We start from the raw sequence: 21,844 nt of genomic DNA, 5'->3' as shown, positions 1-21,844 counted from the left end.
ACCTCGCAGCATCCATTCACTAACAACCTCAATAGAGCCGACACAGACAGCCGTTAGGCATGTATTAGACCAGTGGTTCCCAAACTTTTTTGTCTCGTAGACCCCTTGCCATGTTTTCTGGTTTTCGGTAGACCCCCTGCTTAATTTTCAAATTTTTGTAAATTCAACATTTAAAAAAAAACTAATTTCTATTTGTACAAAAAGTAAAGTAAAGTTCCCCTCTCGGACCTTGTGGTCTATAGGGCAGATGATGTAAAGGTCACCTGTTTCTGTGGACTACGGTTAACGAGGGTGTCATGTGGCTAGCACAACGACCAACCGCCTTTACTTTTCCCCAACTAATGTCAGGTACCCATTAAAGATGGGTGGACTCAGAGGCGCCCAAAAGATCCCGAAATTAAAAATCCAAGTTTTTTACCAGGATTCAAACTCGGAACCCCCGGTTTGGAAGCCAAGCTCTTTATCGCTCAGCCAAAACGTGTACGCCTCCTAATTTCTATCTGTAGAGAGCTGAAAGGTGAAAAAGTAATTTAAAGCTACATGTTAGAGATTTTAGAGATCTCTTTTTTTTTTATTGATAAAATTACAAAATTCAAAACCAATTAAAATAGCAATATATATTATTGGAATCTCCAAACACAATGGCCTCAAGTATATTAGTAGAGGTTTTCGCAAAAGAGTTTCTCGTGTCTATCTTGATGCTTCAAGTGTTGCTCGAATCCGCGAAGATGTTATCACTATCGGGAGAAAGAATGAAGGCGAGTAACTGTCGCCTAAACCAATAAGCCTCGAGCAGGAAAGTAAAAACTGAATTCAAAACTCTACTGCCTTGCAACTCAAACATGGGAAAGGTTTTGTGGGTCAACCCTGAGGGAAAATAAGCAGCCGGCTATGCAGTTTGCAGCACACACCACTACATCCTGTCAGAACCTGTGACGCTGCTGAGCCCAAATTTATATATGTCGTTTGCAAAGAATTACATATGAAGCTTTTAATGTTATAACTCATGCCACCGAAGCGACCTTGAACTGTAGTGTTGCTTAAAGAAATTCTTTTAATAATATCAGATCTGGGTTTGTGTAAAACTGTTTTTAAAACTACAACGGCTGGTAAAAATTAATGATTTGCTTATGGTGTTTTCCGTATATTGCCATAAATAAGTAAATTTCCCCTTTCAGACATTTTGATGATGTTGTGGTCATCTGTTTCTTTGGCCAATGGTTAACGAGCAGGATGTCATGTGGGCAGAACAACGACCAACCGCCTTTACTTTTACTAACATTAGCTAAGTACCCATTAGAGTTGGGCAGACTCAGGGGCGCCCTAGAAATCTCGAAATTCACCAACATTCGAACCCAGGACCCCATGTTCGGAAGCCAAGCGCTTTAACCACTACCACCGCGCCCCCTATTTTGTTATAAGTAAACAGATATTGTCGGACGTCCACAAACCATTATCTTCTCTTTATGATGTCGAAGAGAGATTTTGTGGGTCTCTTCTGAAATTTATCTTTAAATGTTCAAAAGGTTTTCAAATCTTTATATATCTTTTTATCAGAGTCACATTGTCGCAGATGATCCTCCAGCGTAATTAGTTTCATATCGTCATAAAAAAGGCAATTGGCGACGCTTGATTGACAAGGAAAAAATGGACATTTCTTTTTGTTAAACATTATTTACATGAAGACAAAATTAAGTTATTTTAATAAGTATTGAAATTAAATACAACAATTTTTCGTTTGAATAGCAGGATAAATATTCAAATGATTGACTTTTTTAGCTACAAATTATATCTAGTGTGAAGAATCACATTAATGGCTTCTATGAAATCTATCCTCATAGACCTTCCAATTTGTTTTTTCACTTTTGTAGACCCCTTGGAAGTCTTCGTAGACCCCCGGGGGTCTATATAGACCATTTTGGGAATCACCGTATTAGACAAACAATGGCTCTATTTAATTGTGTATCTATCATAATGACAAGTGGACAACATAAACACATTACAAACAGAAGCTTCAGTGGGTATGAGCTATCAAGCTGTGAACGTAAACATAGAGTTGAAGCTAGGTGCTGAAACAAATGTGATACATACATATATTAGACATAGAGTTGAAGCTAGGTGCTGAAACAAATGTGATACATACATATATTAGACATAGAGTTGAAGCTAGGTGCTGAAACAAATGTGATACATACATATATTAGACATAGAGTTGAAGCTAGGTGCTGAAACAAATGTGATACATACATATATTAGACATAGAGTTGAAGCTAGGTGCTGAAACAAATGTGATACATACATATATTAGACATAGAGTTGAAGCTAGGTGCTGAAACAAATGTGATACATACATATATTAGACATAAATGGATAGCAGCACCAGGAACCAAGTTTTTAAGAGAGAAAGTAGTGAATTAAAATGCTACAAAAATAAGGGAACTCGAGACCCACTACTAGATCCATATGGTGGACTCTCTTTTGCTCTGTAAAAACCATTACCGAAACTTTACAGTAGACCAGCAACATTTCTTGATTCCATAAAAGAACTTTTTTTTTAAAATTCCGATGCAAAAAGAAAAAAAAAAACTTTAACTGTGTAGACAAAAGGCTTAATAACGTTATTGCAATGTCAATCTTATAAATAAGGATTTTAAAAAATATACCCGCATGATTATATGTAAATAAGATACCAAGATAAGTTAAAAGTCGGATTAGATTAACATATTGACTACATAGGGGAAGGCCCTCTAGTTTCCAATGAAAAGTGCAAGAATATGTGTTCCTATGCGTGCCTGGTAAGAACAGGAGTTACAACAATATACTTAAATTATAAACAAAAAATTGGGTTTGATCAAACTTTTACTCAGTATATTTGCAACATTCAAACTGTGAATTCAAAAGTAGAATTGCACAAAGTAATTATGTACATATCAATCAACAAGTAATTGTTTGGTGATATTTTACGCTTCCCATGTTTTTAAAGACATTTCTGTTTTGAATGCTTTGATGACAAAAATCTGGCCAATACATCTGAAAAGACCTTCTATCCAGAAAGTCAGAGCTAAATATTTTGACTGTAAACACATCTTATAACAAAATGATAAATTTCACATTTTCTGGGAACAAAAAATTAGTTCCCATTGGAACCACAAATTTTTATTTTTTATTCAATTTTTTTATATCAACATTTTTATTTTCAATTGGTATTTAACAAATACAGAAACACATAACTGTTTTAAAACTTAATGTACCCATATCAAGATAGCATGCTCATAATAAAGAGATAGATCTAAACAATTATTACTTGTTAATTCATAGCTGAAAACAAAAACAAAAAAAAGACACTAGAACAAAAGTTTGTTGGGGTTTGTTTTTTTTTCCAAACAAAAATAATTTCACAAAAATTACTCTAAAGATCTATTTTAAAACAATTTTTTTTTTTATTTAAATACTTTTCAGATATAGATAAATTTTGTGTTTAGACATTTAAAAAATGCTAAAAAATTTAGTTTAAAAAATTAAAATTTACAAACCAACCTTCAATAAAACATAAAAAAACACAAAAGCAATAGTTTTACAAACAAAAGCAGTTCATATACAATAACAAAACATTCAATGAAGTACAAACATATCTCCAAAATGGGATTCAACATTAGGCTCCTTTTATTTTTTTTAAGCTGTAATAATAATAATAATAATCATTATGATCTGTATTAACCATGAGGAAATTAGTTTTACAAATGTATCTATGTTTTATAATTAATGCATTCTGAGTGATGCTGCCCTACATGGTACAGCCAAAATCAGGGAAGAGAAGTAGTGTTTCTTTGCTTGCATCTGTGAGGTAGACAACAAATCTTATTGGCTAGATATTTATAAACCTTTACAGATATTTTTTTTTACTTTTTTTTCAAGAGAGTTACAACAAATGGGACATATGATAAAAAAATAACAACATTCAATGAAGTGAGAAATCTCTTCCTGACGTAAAGAAGGGTTGGGAGCCAATTTCCACATTCATAATTTAAACGATTATTATATGAAATATAACCCCCACTATTATACCAGAATTCACTGAAATCTTGAAGTACAGCTAAAAATATCTCTTTCATTGAAACTAAAACCACTAACAGATTTTGCATTGTGAAGATTTAGGATTTTTTTTTTTTTAGATATTAACTTTTTAACATTGATTAAACTTTATATAAAGGGAGAGAATAAAATTAAGTCAGTCAGCTGTACATTCTAGTGCAGTGTTCTGTGTAGTTATTTATTCATTTTATTAATTGAATGTTTTTATACTGGAAGAATTACGTGAGCCTAGAATTCAAGTTTGTGCAATCAATTAATTTATTATTTTACAAGTAAATGGCATTACCCTACTTGCATTAGAGAAATAAAACTACCCTAGAATGTTAGTGCCACTACACAGACATCTAGAAACACTACTTTGTGAAAAGCAATAGAACAGGTGTTCACACTTTTGCTACAATAGGGTAACTGTTTATTTTCTTCAATAAAGATCCATATTACCTTGTATATTACTTATTAGTACTTCAAGCAAACAATATAGTATCAAACTGCAAAACAGTAAATTAAATTAAAAAGATATCACATTTTCAGTAAAAAAAAGGTTTAAAATATATTTATATATACAAATAACTTGTGTTAGATATCACAAGAGCATGCTGAAAAAGCTCAAATGTCCAACTAAACCAGTGATGCCCAAGGGCCATATCCAGCCTGTGATCATCCACCCCTCAAATACTTATGCCCACAGTGTATATTGATACCATAGAACAGTGTTTCTCAAACTATGTTCTGCGGAATCCTAGTGTTTCGCGAAGCCTGAATAGGTGCTCTAAAAGTTACTGGAATAATTAAATAGTAGGCCACCATGAAAAGTTAATCTGTCTAAAATATTTGCAAAGTGTTCGGCTAAATACTCAGAATGTGTGAAGTGTTCCATTAAGGGGGTCCATTAAGGACAAGGTTTGGTTGTACTGGACTCTGCCCATGACTGTGCATTGTGGCTGAGTGGCTTCTGAACTGAAGGGTCTCTGGTTTGAATCTCAGTGTAGACTTGAACTGAAGGGTCTCAGGTTTGAATCTCAGTGAAGGGATTTTGAATTTCAGGATTTTTTGGAGTCCAACCAACTTGAATGGGTACCTGACATTAGGTGGGGAAAGTACAGGCAGCTGGTTGTTGTGCTGGTCACATGGCACCCTAGTTAACAAGCCACAGAAACAGATGAGCTTTGTCAGCCCTGTAGATCACAAGGTCTAAAAGTGGTTCTTTACTCTTCTTATTTTAGCGTGCCCGTGACATGTGTATCTGAAATTTATAACTCCAAGGCTGAAAAAGTTTGTGATCAGTGAACTTAACAAATTAATGAAAAAAGAAATTAAAACAATCTAACTGATCTAAGTATCGATTTCTCAATCAAAATCACAATCTATTTTGTCCTTTAAAGTTGAAAACCCAAGTCAATGTGGTTGGCAGTATATCAGAGAAGTAAACATAGAAATACAAGAGTTCCCCTCCACTAACTGCATACGTGAACAAAACAATACTTTCTGTACTGGAGAGCTAAATGAACACAACAGAAAGTATTCAGGTCAACATGAACACTGAACAATTTTCAGTTTCTTTATACAATAAATAAATTCATTCCATGCCAAGCAGCAAACAGCACACTTTGTTCATGAACTATTTGGCCAATGTCCAAATTAACACTTGAAAAGTTTCACAATGTTTATCTTTAATACATGCAACAATTTGGAACAAGCAAAACTAAATAGCATACATTTTGTTCATGAACTATTTATATACAATCAATACAAAAGTTTATGTACATTTTCAGTAGATATTCATGGTTATTAATCATTACACTTTTAATAAAACAATAAATTACGTCACAGTTTATGTTCTCTAACTGTTATGTTTTTATTTTTTTTCCCAAAAGGAAGCAGAAAGGAAAATGTAACATTTTTTTTTGAGGTCTTGACTATTTTATTCTGTTATTAGCTTTGAGAGACGTGAGGATACAATCATTTATAAAATACGTCCCATTCCCTTCCACATAGACATTCTAACAGTTTTGTAGAAATACTAGCTTTATGTTCTTTAAATCATAATCATTGCTGAAACTCTAAACAGGAGTTTTTATAAGCCATGCATTAGAACAATGTTCTCTTTTTTCACATAGATTTTAACCTCCAAATTATAAGGGTCTAATTACATTTTACATTGAATGGAAAAGCACTATGGAATTCCCTGTCAATCACCAAAAAAAAACAAATGTACCAGAAGGTTAGTGATTTAAATTAGCTTTCAAAACATGGGCCTACATGAGGTAATAAATGGAGAGAATTTCGCAGGACAATCTAGATGTACTTGTACAAAATCTGTTTATCACAATATCTTAGAGATTTTGTTTTTCATCTTCTTTTCCTTGTAATGTAGATATACATTTCAGATAAACTGAAGAAAGAAAGGGTCACACTTGTAAAAACGCTACTATAGAGCCATCATAAATCAACTGTTACATTAAAACCAAAGTAAAAAAAATTATTATAATATCTGTTAGATTAAGAACAGAACTCTTAGTTGTCTTTCCATGTTATACTGTTGTAGTCCGGATATTTTTCTTTCAGAAGACGTACGGTAACTGAATGATCTGCTTTGCCATAACCCTGTAACAAATTTTAAAAACGAAAAAAATATTACAGTTCTTTATTATTTTTTTTTATCTTAAATCAGTAGTGTGTCTTTTTAAATATATAATAATAATAATAATAATCTTTATTATCCGTAAGGAAATTTGTCTTACAATTTGTGCATTACACCAAACAAAAAACATTATAACTATAAGAAACCAAAGTGTACATTCACACCAGACTCACTCATAATTTACATGTGACAAAGTTTATACCAGATTGTTCTTATTTAATGATTTGATTGCCAGGGGAACAAAAGAGTGTTTGTGTCTTTTTGTCTTTGCTATCGGTGTCTTGTATCTCTTTTGTGATGGTAAAATCACAAAATCCTGACACAAAGGGTGATTCTTTATTTCGAGGATCTTGTTAGCTTTTTTATAGATGTTTGTCTCAAACAACTGCCCAAATGGGGTTTGTTTTTTGCCAATGATTTTGCCAGCAGCATTTAGGATTCTATAAAGTTTATTCCTATTTTTAATGCTCAGATTGCCATACCAGGCAGTGATATTGAAACTTAAAATATTGCAGATGTGAGCGTGATAAAACATGGCCAAGGCCTTTTCGCTAACATTAAACGAGGACAGTTTTCTTAGTAATCGTAATCTTTGCTGCCCTTTTTTGCTAATATAATCAGTATTTGCAGTAAAATTTAGTTTATTGTCTAGGATAGTACCAAGGTATTTAAAGGTTTGCACAATTTCAATAGTCTCTCCAGCTACAGAAACAATATCATTTTCCATCTTGTCCCTACGAAAATCAATTATCATTTCTTTGGGTTTTTTTACATTTAATAATAAAAAATTATCTTTACAGTATTCTTCAATGTGTTCTAATTCTTTGAAATACTCATTTACATCTGAGCTCTCTGAGAGCAGGGCAAGAAGAGCCGCATCATCAGCGAATTTTGTGAAGGAGCAACAAGAACTATCGGATTGAAAATCATTGGTGTACAAAATGAACCACAATGGCGATGTCACAGCCCCCTGGGGCGCCCCTGTATTAACTATGCGTTCATTAGATATAACATTGTTTACCCTAACCCTCTGAGCTCTCTGGGTCAAAAATTCATTAGCCCATAGTATTATTTTATGTATGGACTAATCTGCAACGCTTTCATCTTTTCAATGAGTAAATGAAGTTGTATAGTGTTAAAAGCTGATGAGAAATCAATAAAGAACAATCTTACATAAGTGTTCGGTAAGTCCAGATGTTTGTAGACACAGTTTAAAATATTTAGGATGGCATCGTCTACACCTTTACCCTTTTGGTAAGCAAATTGTAAAGGGTCTAACTTATTACAAAAATCATTCAGAAGAAACATTTTAACCAATTTTTCTAAACATTTAGACACAATGGAAGTAAGTGAAACAGGTCTTTAGTCATTCATTTCATTCGGTTTGGAAACCTTTGGCACAGGTACAATTATAGATGACTTCCACACAGGTGGTATCTCATGGTTTAGTAATGAAGTCGAAAAAATATCTTGGAAAGGTTCAGCTAGTTGTTCAGCACATTCTTTTAAGATTCGCCCTTTTATTCCATCAGGCCCACCAGCTTTCATTGGGTTGACGTTTTTGAAAATGTTACAAACTTGCTCTTTAGTAATCGCTAATTCTAAACAGTTGTTAACATTGACATCATCAAGGGCTATGAGTCTTAGATAATTAAAATCTTTCGTGTCGAAGCGACAATAGAAATCATTTAACTCGTTGGCCAATGTTTTTTCATCTCTTGTAGCAAGATTATTTTTAATTTTGACTTGTGCTCCTGCCATTTTGTTCATGATGCCCCACGCCTGTCTCATGTCACTTGTATTAATTGAGTCTTCCAGCTTGGTGCTGTAGTTTCTCCTCCCTTCCTCAAGAACGATGATGATATTTCGTTGAGCAATTTTCCTTGTCTGTCCATCGCCACACATAAATGCTCTTTTCTTTTTGATTATTTCCCATTTTATTTTTGCAGTGATGTATTATACTGCACTTTAATTCACTGGACTCTTGATGTGCATCACTGGTGAGCTATAAAAATATGTATAACAAGATTCTCCAATCTTATTGGTCAGAAGCTAACTATCAGCCACTGAAACACTAGTTTCTGACTTGACATTAACTGACCAACTTTTACAATCTCTTACTAAAAAAAAGTTGGAAGGATGATTTTTTCTAAGGAGTCTTTCTCAACTAATCCTCAAAAAAAGTGCATATAGAAGCCATAGAAGATTGGTATGAATAGACTGTGCCTATGAGACAAGTGTCAAAATTTTTGTGTTAAAAAGTACAAATTCTTTTGAGGTATTCATCACATAAATCTGTCACCAACCTGGGAGTAGCCAAAGACTGTGATAGTTTTAGCCAATGAATCGTGTTCAATTTTGCCACCACCAACACACTCGCAGGTCACACCAATCTCTTCAAGGGATGCATCCAGGTGGTCATAGATGTCAGCTATGGAACAGCAAAGACAGAACTTTGACAATTTGTTTTATAGTTTAATATAAGGGTAAAAGAACAGACAATATTTAGACCATTTTCTTTTTCTTTTCATATTTTAATAAGGGTAACAGCAAAGACACAATTTTCTCTTCATACAACCTTTTATCTCTTGGCCATGATAACATTCAATCTATAAGAATTTCAAATACACTAATTAAATAGAAAGGATATCATTTAAAAAATGTTGAACTAATTAATATAATAGTGCTAAATTTTTGTTTATATTTAACAATGGGGTTAATGCTTGAGAACAGATTAGGAATGTCTAGGTCAGTGGTTATCACATGTTAATATTATGGCCTCTATCTAGATTCTAGATGGTAAGCATAATACAATATATAAAGAAAGAATTCAGGAAAAAAAAAACACTATAAAAATTAAACCAATCATTTAAAAATCTGATACTTCGGATAATGGGGTTGTTCTGTATTTCCTCAAAGTCACGTAGTTGTGTTGTTTAATACTGCCCCATCTTTAGTTCCTGTTTTTTAGTGGGAATCTGAAGCATTTTAGGTCAATATTTTGATGTTTTAATTAATTCATTTGCAGCAAACTAAAATTTGTTCATAGCAGAAAAATCTAGATATCAATCTTTTTATAGATAGATAAACAGATAGTTAAACCTTTGACAGATGGCACCAAAGTGTAGGCTTATAGATCCTATAGTTGTACAAAGATCTAGATCTGTACTAACAGTTATATACTCAAAGTAGAAAAAAAAAGGTAACATTTTCCTCCACACCCCTCCTCTACCTGCCCTTAAAGTAAACTGTCTAGAACAGTGATGCCCAAAATTCGGCCCGAGGGCCAGATCCGGCCCGCAAAGTGTTTCTATCCGGCCCGCCGAAAAGACGGCACAAAGTGTAGAAAATCCTGTCTCCAAAGGGTTGATAAAGTTATTTATACCAACGTTAGGGCCCTAACTTTTTCTCTGATGGATTGGTACCATGACCGTTGTATGTTTATGAAATGAGACTAAATGTATAATCTAACAGGAAAAGTGAACGGTTTACTTTTTTTTTTGCGGAACATGACAATGAGCCAATGTATTTGATTTGTAAAGAAAGTGTGGCTGTTTAAAAAAACAACAAAAAATATGGCAGCATTCTTGATTTGATCCGCGAATAAAATATTGTTAAACTTCGCCTAGAGATCCAAGGATTGAATAGTTGCCAAAAAAGGGATACGAAAATGAGTCGGTGGTTAAGCTAGATAGAATGTTGCTCACATTGTAAGTAGAGAAATGAAGCCATTTTTCCGAAGGGTATAAAAGAAGACAAACTTCAAAATCTCACTAATTAATGTAAGTGATAGATCCACAGGTTTCTAAAAAAAAAGTGTTAGTTCCATTTCATTACGTTTTTGTTCTTTTCGGTCATGTGGCCCACGACACTTGAGTCAGAAACTAAAATGGCCCGCAGGTCGAATTAGGCTGGGCATCACTGGTCTAGAACACTAACAGTAGACCAATAGTATGTGTCAGAATGGTAAGATAAGCCTAGTCTAGTGAGAAGTCAACATGTTGACTAATTGCTATAAATGATGAAAAGACCACCTTGTGTTTTTCCTAGTGTGTTAAGCAATAGGGTTGTGTTGTCTAGCAAGCAAATAGCACATATATTAGTCTAGCATAAACCTAGATCTACCCTTACACAGGCCATAATAGTTGAAAAGTAATGGAAATAACAGTGTCAGTAACTAGTAACACAGAGATACAGAACAACCCCATTATGAGATATGCCTGAAATGAACATTACTTTCTAGACATCTGGTTCAAATAAGCAAGTGAAAAAAAAAAGAATTCTATTATGTCTAACTGGTTTTGAAAATTGTTACGCTGAATATCAACCAAACATAAACTGAATTAATACGCCTAATTATTTTTTCATATTATTTTCATATTACACTATGTGACCTAATGAGGAGTCATGTTGAAAAGTGACGAGCCCCCATGTGACCTAATGAGGATTCATGAACCAATATGAGTTCACATTACCTAGTAGCGGGTATAGCTAAAAATATTCAATTAGAATTATTGCTAGACTTAGGTACTTTAGATCAACAGATCAGTGTTAAGTGTGCTGGCACGTTCGTCCAGAGGTGTGCTGGTCCCTTCTTGTACTGCCTAGGTTATAAGGTATAACCTCCAGGTATACAATTCAACTAATGTATGCAACAAAAGACTTTACAAAGTCGCAGGTAAACATATTTACAAAGTTTATTTACATGAGAAAAATAAATGGCAACTAAACACAGTTTGCAAGGCCTTTTATAAACTACATAAGGGGAATCACTCCTAACTATACAAGTAATCAAAAATAGTTATTTCCCCATTATGTCACACACTACAATGATGAAATGATAGGCCTAATTAATTTTCTTTATTAGACTTGGAATGTCTCAAGCCATGGAACATGCACTTTAAAGAGCTAATTGATTGGCTACCTAAAGAGTCATTGCTCACCATGAAACTCTGCTTGTTTTGTGCCTCTGACAATCATCTTGTGGTCCTCTTTACTGCCGTCTTGATAGACTTTGCACAAGATGTACTTGAAACATCCAATATCATCAATCGCCACATCCTCAATGCTGGCTAAAAGAGGATTGACCTCTGCTATTCTACCTGGCATTATCACCAAAGCAGGATTAATATTTCTGGAATTAAAGGAAAATGTCCAATTAAAAGTGTCTCAATTTTTTTTTCTTTTTAAAGAATGAATGATCATCTTTTCATTTCTCCTAAAACAATCTAGCTTGTCTAACAAATTTTGAACTCTCAGAAAAGTTTACAGGCTGTATTCATCAGTGACATAGCTAGAAATTTGCCATCATTTAGGAGCCTCTTTTGTATTTTGCATAATATTTAATATAAAAACTCTCATTTGTGGGCCCCCCTTAAGTGGGGGCCAGGGGTGATTTTCCAATTCTCCCCTCCTTCCTCCCACCCTAGCTAGGCCTCTGATGCTCATGTGATGACTAAGTGTAAAAGAAGCTGTGTTTTGAGTAAAGAATCTATTCTTAAGCTTTTTAATTAAGGATTGTAAGACATTCTTAAGTTCAATCAGCTTGAAAGGGTCTCAGAGACATTTCTTGAGATGAATAAAACAGTTGGGCCCAATGCTATTTACAAGACACCCTCATTATGGCAAAGGTGACTGAGCATTAAATTTACTGATCCATGGCTCACTGTATGTTTCAAGGAGAACTTCAAGGACAGTTTTTTATTCATCTATATTTATAACATAAAAAAAAAATTATGTTAAAATTTTACAAGCTAAACAGTGTACTCTAGATTCTAGATGCCATATATAAATCTATTATCTAGCATTTGCCAGATATCTACTTTCTGTAAATATGTCTATCAATCTCCTGGTCACTAGCCTAGTCGTGTGATAACTGGAGTAGCTTCACCCTCTTGGGGTGTTCCTAAAAGGGCTAATGTTGTGTAAGCCTCCAAATTCTCCTGGTCTGCCTCTGAAGACTTGATTGGTACAGACTAGAAAAATCTAGATCTAGATTAGTAATTTAAAAATTAGAATTTAGTAATATACTCTAATATACTTATAAATATAGTTTCTATAGTAGTAGTTCATAGAATCTAGATCTATACTTAGACTAGATCCTGACCAAAGTCATTTACTGATGTGGATATGGATCTATATTTGTCTATAGTTCATTCATCGTTGTTTGATGATGACCACTTTTGTCATCCAGGGGGCTGAGGGCTTTGCACTTGGATTTTGTGCCTCCTTATAAGCGACATGAGGCTGGTGAGACCTAGGTCTAGATTAATATAGTTATATACTCTATATAGATCTAGAACTAGAGGTATAGATTTATGAATCTATGACTGTGCACACTTGTGATACTGGTCACGCAGGTTATTCCAGCACAGCTGGAACTAGATCTAGATGATGTAGATCTAGTACATTGTATTTTCTGATGTAGACTGTAATTAACTGTATTTTCTATATTTATCAGCATCACATCTAGATTCTAAGATTAGATTGCTTACAGCTTAGATATAGACTAGAATCTACTCTAGATTTAGATCTAGATTGTATTTTCATTTTGTCTTCAAAAAAGCAAGTTAAATGAAGTTTACAAGAGTTACAAATCGAACGAATCTCGAATGCTAACCAATCAATCATCAATAATTCAATTTGAATCAAATCAATCATCAATGACAATCATTGACAATGACAATGCATTAAAAAAACCTTCAATGCTTTTTTTTTTAGATCTACACGATTAGATCTATTTATTCAATTGTGAACCCAATTGCGTACCTTACTAGATCTAGATTATAGTTATATCAATATATCTATTATCTTATTAGCTAGCCAAGAGTGAGACTTGAGCCAAGAGAGATGTTTTCTTTTTACTCTCATTCGGTTTGTTGTGGTTTGGTGTGTTATTTTTAGCTCAATGTTAGCTTCCGGAAAGTTCAAGGCCGAAGGGGGATAAGTTATTGGAATTTTAAACGATGTAATGCAGTTCTCAACCTTGCTTTTCTTTTATCTTATTGCCTGCCAAATTCTGCTGGTTATAATTAGATCTAAAGTCTATATAGCTGCAGCTAGATTTTGATTAAGAATAGAAAAAAAAACTTATCACGATTTATTATATTAGATCTAATTTACAAGGCAACTTCATCGCTATTATTTATAGTTAGATTTAGGATACAGAAGGCAGATAGAAGCGTGGTCGAGAGGCTAAGTACGTAGTACGCTTGAACTCGGCTTAAAATTTATTGGCTATGATGGGCGGAAAGGCGATTGCATGTATCGCCCCTCCCACCTAGTACCCTTTTTCGTTTTATATTTACTAATGGTAATATTTGAGATCAGAGTCTGTGTGCGACATAATATACAAATGGGTTAAAATATCAATATGTATAGCTTATATTATATAGTAGTTCAACTAATGTTGTTCACAAACTATGATTTCTAAATAAAAGTAGGACTACCCTCACTCAAAGGGTTTAGGTGGGAAAGGGCAGTAGATGTATTCGCCACCCCCCTCCCACCCTATCGGCTAACAGGAGAACAACATAATATAAGAATCGTTAAAAATATCAATAACAAGTTTTAATTATATAGATATTTAATTGATTCTTTTAACAAGCTGTGATTTCTACAAATAAATTTGAACGGCCCCCACTCGAAAGTTTATGATAAGGGGGCGGTATTAATTAATACCATCACCACCTCCCCATCCCACCAAATTGGCCAAAAAAAACTACAAAAGGGGGGGGGGGCGAAATAATCTAAAAACAGGTTGAAAAAATAAATAATTAGTATATATTATTAACATAACTAATAAATTCGTATACAAATTGTGTTATTTCTTTAATAGAATCATAGTCAATCTAGTCATGCATGTTAATCAATGACTTAAATTCTGCCAATAATGAATTAAATGAAATAAATCTTAAATCCTCATTATTAAAGTTTAATAAACTCTGTAGAACAAGATTCGATATATCCAATTCGCTTTCACTTGCGCACAATAATTTTATTATTTATTTGTATTGTAGCTGTTTTGTTTTTCGTTTCATAAGATAACACTTTTATATTTTCTTAGTAACTAGCGATGGTTTTGTTTAAAGATGGCGAATCTTTTTAACGGTGAACAAAATAACCAGAATGCATCCGAATCAGTCCAAGCAAATTTGGAAGGATTTGTCGCAAATCAGATTAGACAACAAGAGGTGAGACTAGTCTATTTCTCAAATAAATTCAATTTAGATCTAGTCTCTAGCTGTATCAGCGATGTTGTTATTTGAGTTTGAGAGTTGATCTCTTAAATCTCTACTTTTGAATCTAGATTAATAAGATTAGGTAGTTGCACCAAAAATTTTTAATTAATCCTGTACCAACAAATGTGTAATAGATGATAGAATGAAAGAGGATGAAAAATGGTTTCCAACAACACCAAATTTATTATGCTTGCATTATTGGTTCAAAAGTTATTGTGATTTGAAGTTTGTCCTGACATCCTATGGACTTTATATAGAGAAATTTAAAAAACAGTGAAGCAAATTTATTTTAATGTGAATATTTCAAAAACTATTGTGAATACATATACAAAAGTATATATCAAATTGTACAGTTTTAAAGGAGGAATTTTAATTTATAAGTGGCAAATCAAAATGAAATTAAAATTTTAAAACATCATTAGTAAATTACGAAAAAATACAATTTTTTCTAATTTTCTTAAAATAGTCTATAAAAAGAAAAATGCTCCTGGTTGTCAAGTTTTCAACACAATAAGCTTCTAAATTGATCTAGATCTATCTAGTTATAAAACAATAGTGTAGATTAGAAAAAGAATCTTTAGATTTAAGATTTAGATATTTTTTTTTTTCTTTTTAAAGGAAACCTCAGAATTTGCGCTATTCAGTTTTAGCTTTATCATCATAGGAATCCTTGGGCCTTGGGCCTCTTTTCTTTGCCTCTTTTTTGGGCTTTATGTGCCTCTTTTATGGGCCACCGTGCCTCTTTTGTGGGCTTTTTTTTTTTTTTTTTTTTAATATGTTTTTATTTGTAAGTTATCATAATTTACAAGTATTAAATCATAAACAATTGAAAAGTGATTAACCTAAAAATATAATAACAGTAATAGAAATATTATTTAATATCAAAGACATACTACCTAACCAATGAACCCCCTAAAGACAGAAAAATGATAAAAGTATAAGAATATTTTAGATACCTAGATTTACAGATTTTAGCCTCGACATCAACTGACCAAAAGAACTCCCAAGAATACAGATCTTTATTATATTTTATGTTAATAAGCAATGATATAGGTATAAAGAAGTGATTCATTCAATTTTACATGTTTTAGTGTACACTAATTTTATTTTTCTTATGTAAAAAATGGATGTTAATGATAAAAGGTCATCCCGACCCTAGTGAAATTCTAGTACCTGAAAAAGTGTGCTAAGTTTTAAAATATCGTTGACTCTTTTAATCATAATAAATTTGGTATTATAGGAAAGCTGAATGAATTTCCTAATTGTATGGTTTTAAAAAAAAAAATGTATGGAGACCTATATTTTTTTCCTTGTTTTTTGAAAATTTCAAATTTTTCAGATTAAAATAAGTAAGAGAAAAAAATATTTTTTTCCCACTAGCTGTTATCTTTAGAATAAACTCAAGAAAATGTCATAAAAACACTCAGTTATAAAACAATGTCTTTTCTTAGGACATGCTTAATTTCAGTTTTGTAAAACCTGAACAGGAAATTGTTTTGATGTCAAATGTGTTTTTAGATCCAATATGGCCACCTGTGAGAGTACCTAATCTAGATAAACTAATCTATATAATATACTGTAATACCGGTACTGTTTTAGTCACATAGTCTATTTCTCAAATAAATTCAATTTAGATCAAGTCTCTAACTGTATCAGTGATGTTGTTATTTGAGTTTGAGAGTTGATCTCTACTTAGAATCTAGATAAACTAATCTATATAATATACTCTAATACTGTTTTAGTCACATATTAGTGCACACTGTATTCAGGGGAATTCAGTGTATACAGGTTATGATTATGACTTTTTCAGTATACTAGATCTAGATTCTAAAGTGTCTAAACGTTTAAATACAAGTAGATTATCTTAACTTCTTATCTTATATAATACAGACGTTACTTCAAAATATATAAAATATATAAGTATTATAAGATAAGATGAATGCACACACATATTTTAAAAAAAGAATAACAATCTAAATATAAATATTGATACCAGTGTAAATGAAAAATAATACTAAAGTAATAAATACAATATATATAAGATAAGATACGATAAATTTTATTGCTCCAATCAAATGGAAATTCAGTTTGACTACAATGGACCACTTCAGCCTAACTAAATAAATATATATATATATAATATATTTGGTAGAACAGCTTACAGCTTCACTTACTAAAGTACTAAAGGAAATAATCCGTGATATACACACTTTTCTTTTCTATAGTATCTTAATAGATAATCCTATTCATAGGTTTCCTTATTATCTTAGTCAGTTAGAATTGTTCACATATTGGAAGGTAAAAATCTTAAGTTGAAGTTACTTCTTTTGTTTGGACCTTCTTTGTTACATTCTGCCCTCTTTGAATGTGCAGTTAATCTTTGTGTTGTAAGTGTATTAAATAAAAGCCATTGTTATGAATTATATCACATGTTGATATTAATTATTAAGCTTGAAAGGTTTCACCTGTTATGTGTATGGGGCCTGCTACTAGATATACACCATAGCTTTGAGTGATTGTACGTTTGGCAAACTGTGTAGTGGGAGTCAAACTAGGTCTAATAGTAGCATAGAAACATATATATTTCTTTTGAAGAAATCGTCTACTTATTGTAGTCCTATTTATTTATATTGATATATTTATTTATTTTTAAATACCTTAAAAATGAACTAGCAATGAATAAATAAACCCCAGACATGTTGTGTGTTCCAAGGCCAATTTTAAAGGTCATCTTTCCTCTCCATTCACCAATGTAGACTGATGCAAGTATTAACTCTATCTCTCCATAATTATTAACCATGTTCGGAAGGAATTATTAATTTTTCCCATTTTGTATTTCACTAGCCTGTTAGGATTAAACTTCAGTAATGGTTCTCTTTTAATCAGAAAATGTTATAACTGGAACAGAAAAATGTATGCACTTTTTTATATATCACAAATTAAAGTTTATTAACTCAAAAATCAAGTTATTTTAATGGGGTGAAATCAATGATCGTATCGTCAATCAGGAGAGAAGTAAAAGTAACAAAAAGTAAATTTTGCCTTTCCGACCTTGCCATCTATGGGGCAGATGAGTTGGGTGGACTTAGGGGCGCCCTAAAAATCTAGAAATTAAAAAATACAGTCTTCACAGAGATTCGAACCCAGGACCCCTGGTTCAGAAGTCAAGCGCTTAATCACTCAGCCACCCTGCCCCAAATGAGGAGAGAAAGAGTTAATTAATATTTCTCTAAAATTTTTATCCACCATTTCATTACTAATGTTGGCTATACAAATTAGGAAAGTAAATATACATAGTTTTGATTAGACTAGAGAAAAAAATGTCCTCACCAAGCAAAAGTCATGTCTCCATAAGTGCTTGTCCTAGCTATTTGCAACATTGTATTCAATGATAGCTAGGTCTTTATTTCCAAGCCATCATGCTGACAACTGGAACACCATAATATAATAGCAAAGTCTGGGAGACCTCTTGCCCTCAAAGTGTTCAATTAACAAAGTTTACCTTGTAAGTGTTTTGTTTGGTCTTTTTTTACTGTTTGAACATTTTTACCAATATAATGAACTTATGGGTAGAACAAATTTTATAAAAGACTGTAAGGAACCAGAACTATAATCAGAGACTTAACGATGTTGTAAATGAGATTTTATTTATTTGTTAATTATGATTTTAACTTTGAACCTTTAATCTTCAACATGACAGCTGGTATCACCGAGGTGAAATCTGTTTCACTTGTTCTTTTCTTCTTTGGTCTTTTTTTTTAATTAAATCTTATAATTGACTCTAGAAATGTATTTGTTTTGTTTCAGAAAAGTGCCAAAGAAGATGATAACTTAGATAAAGAGAAAAGGGATCAATTCATTGCCAGAGCACTGGCTGTGAGCAAAAGGTAAAGTTTCTTTGGTTTATCAATCTGATTGGTTAGGAAGGGATATGTGGTGAAATCCCACGTAACCATTAATAAAAATTTTGAAAATTTGTTTCACACCAAGATTAAAACGGGTGCACAGTGGCTGAGTGATTAAGCGCTTGGCTTCCAAACCTGGAGTCCTGGATTGAAATATCGGTGATGGCTGGCATTTTGAATTTTGAAAAGAAACCACTTTATAGCAAAAAAGTAAATGTTTTTTTTTGTATCTCTGATACATGAAAATAATATACTTAGCAATAAAAAATAATAATAATATCATTATTACTATTATTTAATGGATGTATCTCTGATACATGAAAATAATATACTTAGCAATAAAAAATAATAATAATATCATTATTACTATTATTTAACTGATTTAGCAAACAGTTTTGATAAAAATAATATAAGACATAAAAAACCAACTAATAAATGCAAACAGTTTAGTCCTATGTTCAACTTGAATGTAGTTAAATGTGGTTTGTCTGAGCTCAATAGGTAGCAAGTTCTAAACTTTGTCTATGTACTGAAAAGGCTTACAAACCATTAGTAGGGAAAACATGGCACAACTAATCCTTGAAGCATATATTTTAATAACTACTATATGCTAAAAGGGCCGCCCAAGACTAACATATAGAGATGCCTGCAAGCGAGACATGAGAGCCTCAGGCATCAGCGAAAGTATGTGGGAAAACATAGCCAAAGACCGGAGTGCATGGAGACAGACTGTGCGTGCTGGGACAACCCTTGCTGAGAACAAAAGAATTGAAGCGGCTTTAATCAAGAGGGATAAAAAGAAAGCTGCCCTGTCTGCTAGCCCTAAATCAGAGGCATACACATGTACGAATTGTGGCAAAGTCTGCCGTTCTAGAATTGGCTTGATTAGCCACACCAGATTCTGCCCCGTCTCAAGATTAAGCCAAAACCAGTGACTCATTTGGGCGCATCCATTGCCTTTCGAGACAAAAGGAGCCATATATATGCTAAAAAGCAAGACCTCAGTGGAAGGTAAAAAAAAAAAGCCATTTGAATAATTATAAGAACAGTAAAAATTGCTTGCTGACAACATGAAAACTCAGGAAACCCACCAAATATCTTTGAGAGAAATGTCCTTGGAAAAAAATTAGTACCAATACAAAGTTAAAATGAATGGAGAATATGTGCCAATAAAGAATTACCAGTATGTAAAGTATTATCAAAACTCAACAACTGTTACTAAATAAGAAAAAAAAAAGGAGACTGCACTCTTAAATATCTTATAGTCAGTGAACAGAATAAATTATTTTGTTATATATATTAAAGGCTTATGAGTATTACAAAGTTTATTGATCGAAACTTGTTTTTCTGTTCCCAACATTCATAGCTTTAGAATATAGTATTGTGGTATCACATGGTTTTTTGTAAATTTATCCTTTCTCTTAAGTTCATTCATCAAGCTAATCTCTCACTTATAATCCAATTCCGTCAGATCTAGCAATAACTTGAGTCAAATATATTCAGTGTGAAAAAGTATGATAATTATTACTGCACTCTTCTTTTTACTGCTCTATAAATGAGATGAACATGATTCTTTTAAGGAAACATTTTATTTTGTTCCTAATAATTAGTAAAGAATTTATAAGAGTTAGGGGTTATAATGAAAGAGCAAAATATTTTAACACAGAAGTGGGAAGCTTGGTTGAGAGGCTAAGTACACTTAAACTACCTATGAAAAGGGCTCGAGGTTTGACACCCGACTCGAGCAGAGTTGTGTTTGTTGAGCACCTAAAGGCAGCATGGAAAACCTTCTCCCAGATACCCCCTCCCCACACTGGTCCACAAATGAGATTGGACCATAGCGCTCTGAGCATGCTATAAGTATGAAAGTAGTGCTATATAAAAGTAAAAGTTATAATTATTATTATTAAGAACCTATTTCTCTTTAGAATGAACAAAGAAATTGCCAAAGCCCAAGAAAAAAGCATTCTATTGAACGAAGAGTTTGGTAATGGCAGAATTACAGAATGGAGAAATGAACATGCTGAGGAAGTCCTGTCAAAGCAGCAGCAAGAACCTATGGAATAGGCTTGTTAAGGATATTGTCAGCCCTGAGCTCAACTCAATGACTGCGTTTAAACCCTCTGACTGAGTTATTTAGTCTTTATTTGTATTGGTTAATTATTTCTGTTTCTTGATAAACATCTTATCCTCAAAAGGTATTAACAGGTACCGGGTTGAAGCATTTTTATGCCCTGTTAATTTTGCAATGATTTCCATTTAGCTTAAAGAACGTACATGTCTCCGACATTCACATAAAATTATTGCTTTATTGTTAGCAGTTGCATCATTTGCTTACCAAATGTAAATAACATTTTTGTTTTTAACATTCAATATATATATATATATATATATATATATATAGAGAGAGAGAGAGAGAGAGATAGTATTTTTTGTAAATAGAATGAATGCACTTTAAATGTCCAGCAAAATTAGAATGTTGACTGAATCAGGTGAATATATATATATACATATACACATGTATATATCATGTAATAATAAATGAGTGTGTGTTTTTATTTTATTAATGCATTTATGAATATACACAGTGTTGACATGATGTATATTGCTATGCGATCCAATTTTCTGGAAACAAAATGTGCTATTCAAACAAATGACTAAAATTTAGTACAATATTGCTTTAGTAATATCTAACATATTTCTGACAGAAATTAAGAGAAGCATCTTCTTATTACAATTAGTATAACTGCCAAATTATGTTGTTGTTTTTTTTTATTTTATTTTAACATATTTTAAATAAAATGATAACTTTACCTATTTTAGTCAAGTTTTTTGTTATATCAATCAAAACATTGGCTCATGCAATCAGTTTTATTCCATGTTTTCAGTAGCTTTTTTGTTTCTTTGGTTATCAATGATATTTATTTGTAAACACAATCAAAGTTCAATTACATAATTTCAATTAA

General features: G+C 32.5%; 2 protein-coding genes across 4 annotated transcripts; one reads left to right on the top strand and one right to left on the bottom strand.

Moving 5' to 3' along the window:
• Nucleotides 1–5,423: 5,423 nt before the first annotated feature.
• On the bottom strand, nt 5,424–13,641 carry LOC106059796 (14 kDa phosphohistidine phosphatase-like). 3 transcript variants are annotated; one of them, XM_013217477.2, is made up of 4 exons: nt 13,502–13,641; nt 11,677–11,867; nt 9,040–9,164; nt 5,424–6,696 (listed from the first exon to the last, which is right to left on the bottom strand). In XM_013217477.2, the coding sequence occupies exons 2-4, from the start codon at nt 11,840–11,842 to the stop codon at nt 6,607–6,609; spliced, it is 381 nt and encodes a 126-aa protein (XP_013072931.1). In that variant the 5' UTR covers nt 11,843–11,867; nt 13,502–13,641; the 3' UTR covers nt 5,424–6,606. The 3 variants fall into 3 exon arrangements, with proteins under 3 accessions (XP_013072931.1, XP_055869792.1, XP_055869791.1); XM_056013817.1 differs by lacking the exon at nt 13,502–13,641 and adding an exon at nt 13,353–13,394; XM_056013816.1 differs by lacking the exon at nt 13,502–13,641 and adding an exon at nt 13,228–13,367.
• LOC106059797 (uncharacterized) lies at nt 13,471–21,691 on the top strand. Its single transcript, XM_013217479.2, has 4 exons — nt 13,471–13,606; nt 14,799–14,925; nt 18,781–18,860; nt 20,807–21,691. Exons 2-4 carry the CDS (start codon nt 14,824–14,826, stop codon nt 20,943–20,945), a joined length of 321 nt encoding a protein of 106 aa, XP_013072933.1. The 5' UTR covers nt 13,471–13,606; nt 14,799–14,823; the 3' UTR covers nt 20,946–21,691.
• Nucleotides 21,692–21,844: the final 153 nt, after the last annotated feature.

Source organism: Biomphalaria glabrata, chromosome 16 (assembly GCF_947242115.1).
Source record: "Biomphalaria glabrata chromosome 16, xgBioGlab47.1, whole genome shotgun sequence".
NCBI lineage: Eukaryota > Metazoa > Mollusca > Gastropoda > Planorbidae > Biomphalaria > Biomphalaria glabrata.
This window is presented reverse-complemented; position numbering and strand designations above follow the sequence as displayed.